Source organism: Drosophila yakuba, chromosome 2R (genome assembly GCF_016746365.2).
Source record: "Drosophila yakuba strain Tai18E2 chromosome 2R, Prin_Dyak_Tai18E2_2.1, whole genome shotgun sequence".
NCBI classification, from domain to species: Eukaryota; Metazoa; Arthropoda; class Insecta; order Diptera; family Drosophilidae; genus Drosophila; species Drosophila yakuba.
In genome coordinates this window covers 17,183,245-17,196,219 of record NC_052528.2, presented here as the reverse complement: position 1 = coordinate 17,196,219, position 12,975 = coordinate 17,183,245, and the positions used below count along the sequence as shown (strand labels likewise).

Genomic DNA, 12,975 nt, shown 5'->3' with positions numbered 1-12,975 from the left:
TCTCTATCGATGAGGCAGGTGAAAGTGCTTTGTTCTAGAAACAGAGTTGCAAAGGCAACTAAATAACATTCAGCGGAAGTTCAAGACGCGAGTCGCGGTTGAATGATCTCCGATCTTCGAACGCCAAAAGATCCCGTCACATAACTCAGGCCGCGAGGTGGAAACCTTCCTCGTACGTCATCAGTCCGCACATAACTCACGCCCACCTGGGACCTGGCAGGTGAGACAGACGTACAGACGGACAGACAGGTGGGCAGGCGTTATGACAAGTTGACTGATTGGATTTGCGGCGACGAAGTTGCTGCTCCTGTCAATGCACTCATCGCCCGTCGCCCGATTGCTGCTGGAAAATTGAAATGGAAATTGAAATTGAAAAAAATGCGATTGAAAAGCGTCCGAACATCGCGTTTGGGTTACCCAATGCATAATGGATAATGGCGGACGCTGAACGATATGCTAATTAGCTCGATTTCCACGATCCATAAACGTCTCACTTAGACAATTGTTTGCTTGGCGGAAATTGTGCGGCTGCCGGCATGAGAATATTTTAATTGCCCCAAAAGAAGTTGAAAAAAATACCCCGTTTTTAAGGCCAATTCTAGCAGACCAAAGAAATATTTGGCAACATGCTTCGCACAAAAACGTGTAATGGTAGCACATTAAAGACAAATATTGGCAAAAATAACACAACATTGCTTGACTTATATTTATTTGATATGGTGCTTAAATCACTTAATAAAACATTTCGACCACAGTTTCGCATTTTTGTTATTAAAGGTTTTATGAAGTTTGTAACCAATTTGTAACAAAAGAAATGCGGCAAAGGTCGGCGAAGAAAAAATCGGTTTCTACGCCTTTTAATTGGTAAATGTCAATCGGTTTATGGGTTTCCTAACAAACCAACCGAAAATACGAGGAAACGCGTACGAGAGTGAAAAAAAAAACCAAAACAAACAATTCAATTAAACTCATAATGGAATTTGTGTAACTACAAAACGACCTTGGCTGCAGAGCAAAGCCTAAAAAGCCAATTAAAAGCTAGATGCACGGCTCGCATGAATACCACATGGCACTGAGTCAGAATTATGGAATTGTTGTTGTTATGTCTGGCCATAAAGCTGCAGATATATACGAGTATATATCAGCGAGGGGTGTAGCACGATTCATGAGACCCCCACACAGTCGGATCGATTTTCCCAGCAAAATGTGGCAAAAACTTGTCGCCAGCAAGAGATTGCAAAACTGGAACAGCATCGCCGCAACTAACGCTAAAACACGTTAGCGTTAGCATTTATGGCCAACTCGATTTGCATTTAGTGCATTCTTGTGGACACACCCCCGCCCCCCCTAGCCAATCTCTATCCCCATCCCCGTTTTGTTAATTTCAATTAACCACAACAAATCATTGGAGGATCTTTTCAGCTAGGAGCCATACCTCTCTGTCGGTTTGACCAAGTCTTTTGTTGGCCCAAAAGCTGTAAAAGCCGCTTTAGTTGCGCCGTTAACTGCGTTGACTGCGACTGCGCTGCCCACTGAACTGCTAACTCCGCTGCCAGCGTCGACTGCGACGGAGGCGGTTGGCTGAAAAACCACGAGCGAACCACTCTTACTTACTTTGGCCCGCGACGCTTTTCATTTCTTCAGTCTGTTAACGGCACGCCAACGATGCAGACGCGGCTAAAAACCAGCTCCGGCTAACTGTTAACGCAAGATAGTGATAACTTGATTTGTAAGTGTAACACTCATACGCATCGCGTATACGCACAGTGGTACCAGCAACATTTGATTTTGTATCTCATGCTGAAAGTGCGTGAGCGTCCTGCCGTTTCAAGTGGATAACGTCTAAGTGAAGCTTAAGAAAAAACCTAAAAAATAAATAATATAAAAAATAAAAGTAAAACGCTTGAATTGCTGCTAATTTGTTAAGTTAGGATCTTAATTAAATTAAGCCGAGTGAAAGAGAAACATCAGCCGTCGTTTAGGAAGAAGAAGAAGAGGCAACTGAGGAGAGTGGTAAGTGGGGTTTTTATTTGTTATTTATTTATTTATTTCTTTTTTCTGCCAAAAAAGGCGAATAGAAATTTCAGCTCTTCACTCAACTAACCACACACACTCAAACGCATTTGGCTGTCTTGGCAATTTTGCTGTTTATTTTTTCATGCTCTAATTATTTGGAAATTTCATTTTGTTTTTGCCCACCGACACTCGTTAACTGGCATGCAATTTGTTTGCCCAAAGACTTATGGTCCATCCATCTAACCAAACAGCCGTCCATCCACTAGAGAGTCAAGTTGAGTCAAGCTTTATGGGCAGACTTCCTCGTTAAAAGATAAGGTGGCCACTGGCCAGACCCCTGACCAAAAGAAAAGAAACTGGTCCATCAGTATTCTGTGGGTTCGTTTGGGTTTTCCATCTACATCTTTAAGTCGATCTTCAACTCCAACTCCATTGCCATGGCCACTTCATTAACCCAATTTTCACCTGGAGAAATTTCATGTTTCGTACAAGAAAAATCTTGTTTATCGAGCCAATTTACATACAGAGCTCTCTTCCGAGGGCCAGTCATTTCTTTTCCCTAATCTCCGATGTGCCATCTGATCTTTAACGGAACTAATGTGTGCACTTATTCGTTTGTTTGTCATTTTAACATGAGGGCAAACAGCGGAGGGAAAAACATAAATTACGCCGTAGCGTCTTTTTCGTTTTATATATCTTTATTTATATTTATGCCAACATTGTTGTTTTAGTTTTTTATGTGCGAGCAGACAGCGTTTTCGAAATTAAATACTTTCTAATTACAATAAACGCAGGCGATGGCCGCCGGCCGGCCATTGCCAATTGCCTGTCCCACGTCCAGCAAAGTCCACATCGTAGCCTTTGGCAGCGGACTGAAATCACGTAGCCGCCGCATCGGCCAATGCCAGCCGATATAAAAGAGGGATATAAAAGAGGCAGCGGCGGGGAGAGCGGGGAGTTGCTAAACAAAACCCGCGAAAGTGTCAAGAAAATATAATACTACTCAGATTCACTTTTTCTTTATTGTCATGTCTTAATGTGGCGCCTGATGTGTGTTTATTTGCCACTGGCCTCCTCCACCGCCAATTCACATTCCTACCCCTCACCCCCTTTCGCCAACCGATGAAAGTGAAACGTGCGAATGACTTCGCGTAGCTGCAGAAGCTTCCATCACTCAGCCACACAGCACGTGCCCAGCGATCCTAGCCGTGTGGTCTACGTCTTTCACGGCTTTCAATTACTCAACCGCATAATGTTCAATTTGTCAAGCGTTGAGCCCGGATTACGACTTTCGCAGCGGGCCAAACAAAAGACTTAAGACACAAACTTGCTTCATTAGTTCGCTTTGTTCGACGGAATGCGTTGCAGAACCTAATGCGCGCCCGTTTTGGTGTTGATTACTCATGAATTAAGAAATCTATTTGCTTTTATTACTACTTGTTCAAAATTAAAATTAAATTATGCCAATGACTTAAGCCATTCAATACAGAAAATTTCAATTTCAAAGATTAATATCGATTATGCCCAGCGGTCTTTCAAAACCACAATTATCTCGCACTAGTGACACGCACTGAATTCTAAATGTGAGTAATTGCCATGCATTCAGCAATATCAGATTCAAAGTGCATTTACGGCGAGCAAGAAACAAAATCAATTCAAATGCCTTCCAGGCCGGGCATTTATAGCTGCTAGTTCGCTGAATCCAAATCGTGATTTGCAGTTGCATGTACGGCCTCCGAAAGACCCTCGTAATCCTCCTTCGGCACCCCTGGAATACCCACACAGTTGATTAGTCAGCACCCGGCTGGCTGGTAAGGCAAGCCAACAACCAACCATTTGGGGCTTTTTGCTCCGTTTTGTCTCTGTGTTTTCCTTCTAGACCGACAAGTTGAAGTGTCTTGGCCTACTGAATTTTTTCTCACACTCCGTGTCTTGGTCACGGATGTGGATTGATTGCTAATGTTCATCTGGGTATATATCTATCTGCGGCAGGCAGGCGGTTTATGTGGATACCCTCGCCAAGTTGCCGTGTTGCACAAGTCTGGTTTTGGTCTGGGCCAGAATGAGCCCCACACTCGAGACGTGGCCAACAAGTACGAGTACTTGTGGCTATACGTTTTCCGAGCCACTCTTGCTTTCTTCAGCTGCTCCAGTTGGCCGCTGCTTTGTTTTGTCAGCTCTTGCTTTATGGTTTTTCATATATATAGAGTAGTAGTAGCTACCTTAAGTACTGCTCTGTTGCAATTGTCACATTGTTTTGGGACACACTTATCTGCGGCTCAGTGGCGACAGCGACTGTGGCAATAGTTTTGTAATTAGCTTGGCCCAATTGCGCAATTCGATTTGATGCGATGTGCCAGGTGATAAGTGATATTTAAGGGCCTAATTTCGCTTGTATCCGGCTATCCGGTTTTTATTACGTGTTGCGCAAGCACGACACCCCCGCATACCAAATAAATGTCGAGGAGAAATGGAGAAATACTTTCGCTTTCAAATGCTCGAGCATAAATTCTTGGGATTACGCAAGCTAAATGCTTGCGGCATGTTTTGGTTTGCTGAGCAGGTGCCGCCAATAGCAAACCAAAACCAAATCCAAAAAGCCACCTCCACCAGCTAAACAGCCACTTACCTCATTTGGAAAGCAGCAGCGAAATGAAAGTTTTTGTTTTTTCATTTTTCTGCGTTGCGTGAAATTTACATTTCGTTTAATAATTTCAAACATTTCTTCGGGGTCGCTGTGGCATAAAATTTGAGGAATTAGTCGAACAAGAAATCGCTGTTTTTCCGTCTGTTTTCCTTCTGGTATCGAGCTGCTCTTTCCGGCAGGCCTGGCTAGCAACGCCCCCTGCTGAATGGCAGCCATCAGACAGAAAAGTGCATTTCATTGTCGCTTTCGTTTTGGATTTGTATTTCGCTGCATTTTCTGTTTTCTGTTTGGCGACGAGTTCATTGGCTCTGCATAATTTATGCGTTCGCAAGCCCAGCAGCAAAAACAATATATGCATAGAGTATACATAGTGGCCATCAATCCCGGAGTTATCGTTAGCCAGTCACGCTAATTGGCCATAACTGTAACTGAAAGATCGGGGATTTCGGCACTCGAGCGATACAATCAGTCAATATTTAATGTGCGACTTGTGCAAGTTTCTGGCGGACAGTTGGCACAGTTTCAAGTGGATTGCCAATAGTGAGTCACTTGGGTCACGCACATTCTTGCTTTTCCGCGCTCTAGTAAACCAGCTGCAGATCCGCAGGCGTTTCCAAAAACCAAAAAAAAATAGAAGAAAAATACCCCTAAAGTAGGTGTGTTTTTTTGCGTTTTATGTTTGGCCAACTAAGCGTGGCCCGCACTGCAGCCTCCAGATGCAATTAAAGCCAGATAGCTCTAGAAACCGAGATACAAACGTATCTGCAGGTGGCATTGCCACACCGAAAATAACACATCTTGTAATCCGCAGTGTTTGCATCCCTTTTAATTACACGCCCGCCTGCCAACTAATGATATATTGTTTCGTTTTGCTTTGCAGTCACCTCGCCGATCTTTGGGCCAAGTTAGTTAGCTGTCGACTGCTGCCGCTGTTTATGGTAAGTTTACAATGGAGTCGCAGTGACCTTGTCGCCTCCTCCCCCGCGGATTAGATAGGTGTCGTGTAGTGTGGTGTGGTGTGGTGTGGTGTGTCAGGGTGTGGACACTGGTAATCCAATTAAATCACACCCAAATGATCAGCAAAGCGATGAAACAATGTCAATGCCAGGAGGCATACCATAATCCCTTCATGTACTACGAATCAGATTTAAGCGGCTTAACTCTTTGCTTGTTTACATCCGGCTCAGTGGTTTTTAGACAGTTACCAACAACCACAGCCACGCCCCCGTCAGCGAGGAAAGTCCGCTTCGATTCGTACATGGATGTGTGTGCTCCGAAATGAAAGGGAAATTTTAAATTTCATGTTACTTGGGGCCCAGACATTTCGCCTTTTCCGAGGGCATTGTCACATTTCACTTTCGATGATCGCCGTAGATTTCAAGTGCAGTCCGCCTCTTTGGAGAAAAAAAAAGAAGGAAAGAAAAAAAACTAAAAAACCCACTGAGGTGTGACGTTGTTTGCTTTGTTGAACCTTTTGATAACTGGTTTTCTTTGGTCGGCGGCGGTACGAAATATTGACCGCAAGTGAGTCTAATTTTTATTATTTTCCTGCCATCCCACTCCCGCTGGCTAGATGGCTAGCTGGCTGTACCCATTTAATAGCTGGCCGCCGAATGAACTTTCTTCTTTCACTGTGCCACCTGTAGACAGTGCTCTCCCGTTTTGCTGCACCGCTGCAAGTTCCGTTTTTTTCGTAGCTGTTACGATATATTTCGCGTTATTTTTACTGGTTTTTTTTCTCGCTCGATTTTTGCGGACTTTTGCTTTCGTTTAACCCATTTAATGCGGCATCCGTTCGTTGGGGGGCATACGAGTATGTGCGATTAATTCAGTGGAAAAGTGAAAACGAAAGTGCTGGACGCTCGCAGATCTGCAGTTGTGCGCTCACTTGGCCACTGGTCAGTGGTCAGTGGTCAGTTATCAGGTTTGGTCAGTTGCCAGACTCACTTTCGTTTTCATATTCATATGGCGAATCTTCTGGCCGTCTTGGACTCAAATAAAAAAATCAAAGAAACTACTTAATGATTACGCCGACTGATGACGCAATTAGCATCCCAGCCGTATGCAAAACCGTTTTGCAATGAGGAAATCTGTCGCCGATCATTGATCGCGATTCATGGATCATGGCTACTCAATGGCGCATTACCAAAGCCAAGCGAAAAGCCAAAAGCCACAGCGAACTGCCATTTCGCCTTAAGTATTGCAATTTCTCGCATTGGCCAAATGAAAACAAGCGCACAATTATGGCCACTTGGCTGCCGGAGCAGTTATGGCCACAGTCCGCTCCTCGACCAGTTGCACCAACAGTTACACTTGCCACACCACCAGCAAACCAATCCACTACAATCCACTGCAATCCAAATGCCGTACCAAGACCAAGACCCCAGCAATTATCTCTTGATTTACAACCCGGCCAGCCAGCGAAACTGGGAGAAGCCTTTCACTCGATCCCCTCCAGTCACCTGCGATCGTGAAAAATGCAAATCGCCCAGAATCGAGCTTGCAATTCAACTGCATCCAACGGCCAGCGACCTTGGGCTTGTGGGTGTGGCAATCGAACGAATAATGGGAAAAGATCTCATTAGGCATTCAAAGAACTTGGCAAATTTGCATTTGGATTCGTATAATTACAAGGGACAATTAGTTACCGGTTCTGAGTGTTCCGGTTTCGAGCTCTTGGCATTATAGTTTTTTTTTGGCATTTTCGGTTTTAAAACCACAATTTGTGACCTTTTAATAGGCCTAAAAAAAAGCAATCTGCAATTCATTAATCTCTTCAGTTTGCATTGCGAAACTCACATAATTGTCGGTTGAGTTGACCAAAGTTTTTATCGGAATTTTCATCGAAACTAACTTTGATTCAGGTAAACAGCAGGTTATCTCTGGTCTGTTTCTGGAATTGGAATAGTTCATTTATCTTAAGTTTGTGATAGGTAATCTGTGTAAACTAAACAATATTTTAACTAGGTTGCATTAAATTCAGTTCATAATAAAACCAGAATTTTGTATCATCAACTCCATATTCTTTTTGATTATTTTCAGGCACTTAAGCTATGAAGCGAGGCATGCAACTCACCGCCGCCTGGCTGTGCTTATTGGCCACGGCTAGTCTGGCTCAAAACCAAGAGTCCTCCTCCAAATGGTCGCGTCAACTGGAGAATGTGGCCACATCCGATACGGACTCCCTGGACTGGGTGCCCTTGGCCCAGCCGCTGGATGGCAGCAAGGATCGCACGGGCAATGGACGTGTGCTGACCTACTCGCAGACCTTTCCGCCCAGCGCACGATTCGGTGATCTGACCAAGCCGGGCTCCCAGTTCGACTATCCCTTCCAGTTCCAGCGCTATCCCAATGGAGCGGGCCAGGCTCTGCCGCTACGACAGGCGCCACCACCACCGCCCGCTACGCTAAAGGCCTCTGGAGTTGGTGGTCAGGAGCCGACCTCGCAGTCCTTCTTCAAGTTCGAGATGCCCTTCCACAGCAACAGTGAGGGACAGGCTCAGGCACCACCCACTCTTCAGACGGGCTACCAGATTCAGCACACCTTCGGAGCAGGAGCGCCAGGATTCCCAAGTCCCTCGCAGCTCTTCAGTCCTCCCTCGCTCTTCGGACAACAGCAGAGCCAACCTTTTGGCTCCGAATTCCACTCGCTGGGCTCGCAAAAGCCCTTGGCCCAGGCTCTAAACAAGCCACTCCATCAGCAAAACTACATCCAGGACATTCTTCCTCCGAAAACCCTGGGAAAACCCTTACCCACTCAAGCTTCACTGCAGAGTGTGACCCCACAAGTGTTTCCCGTGGATCCCGAACCGGATACGCTCTTCGGATCGAACAAGGCTGCTCCGTCGTCGGCGCCAACTTCCTCCCGAGATCAGGATGTCCAGTTGCTCTATGTGCCCTACGATACCCTGTACAACCAGCAGCGTCAGCAAGCGGGTTCCGGATCGAACTCCAACTTCGAGGTGAACAAGTTCAATGTGAATCCTGGTCTGCCCGCCGTGAATCCCTATCAGATCAACCAGTTCTACACCCAGGATCCCAGTGTGGGCAGTGATTTCTTTAGCTCCGGGACGACCACAAGACCCAGCACCACCACCAGCCTGCCGCAAAGCATCTTCCAAAACTATAGACAGCCACAGCCTCAGCTGCAATCGCAGACGCAGACGCAATTCACCACAGCGAAGCCCAAGCCGAAGGCCCATCAGCCTCCATTGGCCATGTTTCTGTTGCGATCCAGCTCTCGTCCCTCCCAATCGGATGTGGTTGCTGCACTGCGAAGTGCGCACAGCATCTCCGTAATCGATTCCCCCACCAAGCAGACACCGGAAATCTTTGTGGGCCCAGCTGGCATGCCCATTCCCGATGGCTATGTGAAGTTCGATCTGCCCTATCTGTCGCAGCTCACCTCCAGTCGCGATTTGAGTGATGTCTCCTTCTTTGTGGCGCCCTTGAGTTACCGCACACCCAACGGTTTCAATAAGATCCTGCTTCCTGAACCCCATGTGGGTTCTATTGTGATTAACCGGGCGAAGGATATCGCTGCCAGCCAGCAAATATCACCTGCTCCGCGTCCTCAACGTCCGTATGCCAGCGTTAGCAGTACCCGCAATCCATTCGAGACTACCACTCAATCGCAGAGCCAGGCTCAAGGCCAAGTTCCGGAGCGGGGCAACAAGTTCAGCTACTATTATGTGCAAGATGGCATCCAGGAGGTAAGCTCGCCCAAGGCTCCCGTCAAGCAGGAGAGGCACAAGAAGAAGCGACCCCAGAATGTCCAGGTGCAGCAGCAGCAGTCCCTCTACCGTCCCTCGCCAACCAAAGCCCAAAGTCAGGATCCCTTCGATTCGCTCAACCAAATTGGAGGCGATGACTTCTTCAAGACGCTGGGCAGCAAGCCAACCACCAGTTCCACTTCCAGCACTTCCACGACCACCACCACATCCACCACTTCGACGACGGCTGCTCCGCAATCTCTGTTCACCTACAGTACGCGACCACAGATCGAGTTCCCCGGCTCCAGTGGCCAATTGTATCCACAGTATGTTCAGCAACCGGTCCAAGAGCCGCTCCCACGTCTAACCACCCGTCCTCCAACTTCGTCCACGGCTGAGGAGGAGCACCGCATGAAACAGTACTTCCGGCAACAGGATGCCTTCCGCCAACGTCCTCACACCACAAATCCTCCCTTCGAATACACTCCCAGCACTGCAGACTATGAGGCTCCCTTGCCCACGACCACCACAACCCAGAGGATCAAGACTAAGCACAGGGTGAACCAATACACACCCGCTGCCGTTCCTGTGACCACATCCGATGTGGGCTATAACAGCGTGATCCAGCAGGGGCCACTTAACCATCGCCCTAGCTATAGTCAAGCTCAGAACGAGATTCTGGAGAACAGCAATGTTGAGTACGAACCCAATCCCTACCATGTGCCCTCGGAGCTGCCGCCTTTGACTCCGGATATTCCCGGACTGGTTAACAACCTGCAGGAGAAGGACAAGCTGCAGCCACCAATTCCGACCACTCCTTTGGCCGAACCGGAACCGGAAACGCGACCCACCAGGAGACCTGTGCTGCGCACTCGTAAGCCAGCGGTGACCAAGGTTACCTCCTCTGTTTCCTATTCGGAATCCGAGTCCAGTGGCAAACAGCCCACTCACCGCATCAGGAGGCCATACAGCAGCCGTGGAACCACCGCCCCAGATGGCTCCACCGGCAGCGGAGATGCTGGCGAGGAATCAGCAGTGACCCCCACTCGTCGTCCTACCAGTGCCCGGAACCCACTCATCCGCAATCCCAACCGCATCCGCTACAGGCCCACAACGGAGGAGCGGCAAACTCTGAAGACCAAGAGCAGGAAAGGTTCAAAGAACGGCAAGCCACAGGAAGATCAGGACATTGACTACCAGCGGGATGTGCTCAAGCAGAACTATCCGGTATTCAAGGCCTCATCCAGAAGACCCACCAGTCCCACTGCCATTCCCAGCTCCTACGATGTACAGGCCACCACCGAAGGACCCGCATCGGAATCCCAGCAAGTGTACACGGTGACCCCGAGCAACAGCATCGATGGTGGCAACGAGCAGAGCGTCTTCCCCGCCAATCTCTTGGAACCCATGCAGATTGCTCAGCACTACCAAGAGTTCTCCAAGGACAACTACGGACCGGGCTATTTCCCCAACCAGGAGGATCTTAATCCAACAGAGGCCATCGTGCGCAACGAGGTGAGCCCGATCTACACCACTCTGGCCACCACAACTCCATCAACCACAACGACGACCACGACCACTACAACCACTGAGGCTCCATTGACCACCACAACACGCCGATCGCCGTTCGTCAGGAGAAACTATCCCCGTCTGCGTACAACCACAACCACAGAGACACCAGTCACCTCCACCACGCCCTCTGAGGAGAGGCCATCGGTAAGATCTTATATTTCCACATTCTACTTATACATACATCTAATAAGTGTAATACTTTCTTCAGATCCGTTCCCGTCTGCCACCACGTCGAGTGGTTAAGGTGCGTCAGCGACAGCGTCGCCCTGCTCATCCTGCATCCTCGTCGACAGTGGCGCCCGAAGAGGAATCTGAACCCGTCACCCAGAAGAGCCATCTCCGCAAGCTGAGTCGCTACAACAACCAGGAGACGAGGGAAAAGGAGGCCACAGTGGTATGCGAATTTATTTTTAAATATTAAAACTCCTTTTAACATAAGTTGCCCAATAAGGCACCCATTACCCATCGTCGTCGTTACAAGCAACCCTTCCAACTGGAAGGCCAGGAATCCCAGTGGTCGCCATCCTCGGAAACAGCCAACAGCAACAGCAACTCAAACTCGAACAGCTTCAAGCCACTGAGTCCCAAATACAAAACGGAAACCCATAACTTCGAGAGTGAGCCGGAGATTGTGACCGCAGGACCCACCAATCAGCCAGAGACCTTCGATGTCAACGTGGCTGCTGATCTTGGTGGATCAGCGATACAGCGCACCACCATCATGGCACCCAATCTTAAGTAAGAAATGTGGTTTCATAAAACGAACAATATACTAAATACATTTGTTTAGGCCAGAGAAATCCTTTGCCGAGCTCCTGGAGGAAGTGATGGGCAAGGCACCCGAGGAATCGACCACTGAAACCACCAGCACCACTTTTAGTCGCCTAAACAGACGTGGCAAGTGGCAGAAGAAGAACCGCTTAACTGGCTCGGATAACTCCGAGAACTTCGAGACGGCCGAGTCCCAGAATCTGGGACCTCAGCTCTACAATGCTCTCCAAGCAGCCAGCGAAAAGGTGGAACTACCCAAGACCACCACTCCATTAACGCCCATCACCGAGCTCCAGACAGAGTCTTCGGTTGCGACTACCACAGTGGCATCCCCCACAACGCCCGAGGAGTACGAGGTGACCACTGCCCAGGACATTGAGGAGGCCACCATTACCTCCACTCTTCCTTTGAGCGAGGAGAGTGCCACGCGTCGCATGGACACGGCAGCGGATGTGGACGACCTAGAGGTGCAGCCAAGCATCTTCTCCGAGGTGAAGAAGCAGCTGCACGATCTGTTTGCCATAGAGGAAAGTGAAGGAGAAGCAGTTACCGCCGCCCTAGCGGCCGTGGGCAAGCGCCGCCAGGAGTACACAAGCATCCGGCGAACCAGTCCAGCCACTCCGCCGGAAACAACGACTCTAGCGCCAACGGATGAAGCCACCACCACCACGGAAGCCACCGTGGCGGAGAGCAAAAAGGACAGCTTCCACAAGGATCTAATGGAGCATGTGGTGTACGCCACGTCTACGTCGACCAAAGTCACTTCCGAAACGGAGATCTGCTACCGCGGACGTTGCATCCGTTCCGAGGATCTGCCCGCCAACCACAAGCTGCAGTGAGCCCACTCCTCCGGCAGCGGAAAGTGAAAAGATTCATCATGTACATAGGGGCAGAGGGGATACGGATGGGGTTCGGGGGTCCAGGACGATGGAGGAGCGCTCCTCCAGCTGCACTGGCCCGAAATACAAAACCGTATCCGCTGTAATTACCTAGCTTTAACTAAAAATATGTTAGGAATAAGCAGTTTAAAAGAATAATGAAATATCGAAGAGTAATACATTTTTTTAAAACAGAATTTTGAATAAGTTAACAATAACCACGAATGAAATTTTCTTTTAAGAAACTTTCTCTGCATTAAAAATCCCTTTTGAAAATCCAAAATATTTCCATTTAGAACAGTTAGTTTGTAGACTTTAGAGTTAGCATTATGTCAGGATACCACATAGCCAGCATATAAGTCTACCATATGTACATCAT

General features: G+C 48.1%; 1 protein-coding gene across 1 annotated transcript; it reads left to right on the top strand.

Moving 5' to 3' along the window:
- Nucleotides 1-1,638: 1,638 nt before the first annotated feature.
- LOC6531025 (mucin-5AC) lies at nucleotides 1,639-12,879 on the top strand. The gene is made up of 6 exons (XM_015196265.3): nucleotides 1,639-2,013; nucleotides 5,544-5,601; nucleotides 7,706-11,091; nucleotides 11,156-11,341; nucleotides 11,399-11,685; nucleotides 11,738-12,879. Exons 3-6 carry the CDS (start codon nucleotides 7,717-7,719, stop codon nucleotides 12,555-12,557), a joined length of 4,668 nt encoding a protein of 1,555 aa, XP_015051751.1. The 5' UTR covers nucleotides 1,639-2,013; nucleotides 5,544-5,601; nucleotides 7,706-7,716; the 3' UTR covers nucleotides 12,558-12,879.
- The last annotated feature ends 96 nt before the right edge of the window (nucleotides 12,880-12,975 follow it).

What these genes read in the sequence shown, in the direction of transcription:
- LOC6531025 (XM_015196265.3), top strand. Translation starts at nt 7,717, where the DNA reads ATGAAGCGAGGCATGCAACTCACCGCCGCCTGGCTGTGCTTATTGGCC. An exon ending in GGGAAAAGGAGGCCACAGTG is followed by an intron (nt 11,342 to 11,398) that starts GTATGCGAATTT and finishes TTGCCCAATAAG; the next exon opens with GCACCCATTACCCATCGTCG. An exon ending in ATCATGGCACCCAATCTTAA is followed by an intron (nt 11,686 to 11,737) that starts GTAAGAAATGTG and finishes ACATTTGTTTAG; the next exon opens with GCCAGAGAAATCCTTTGCCG.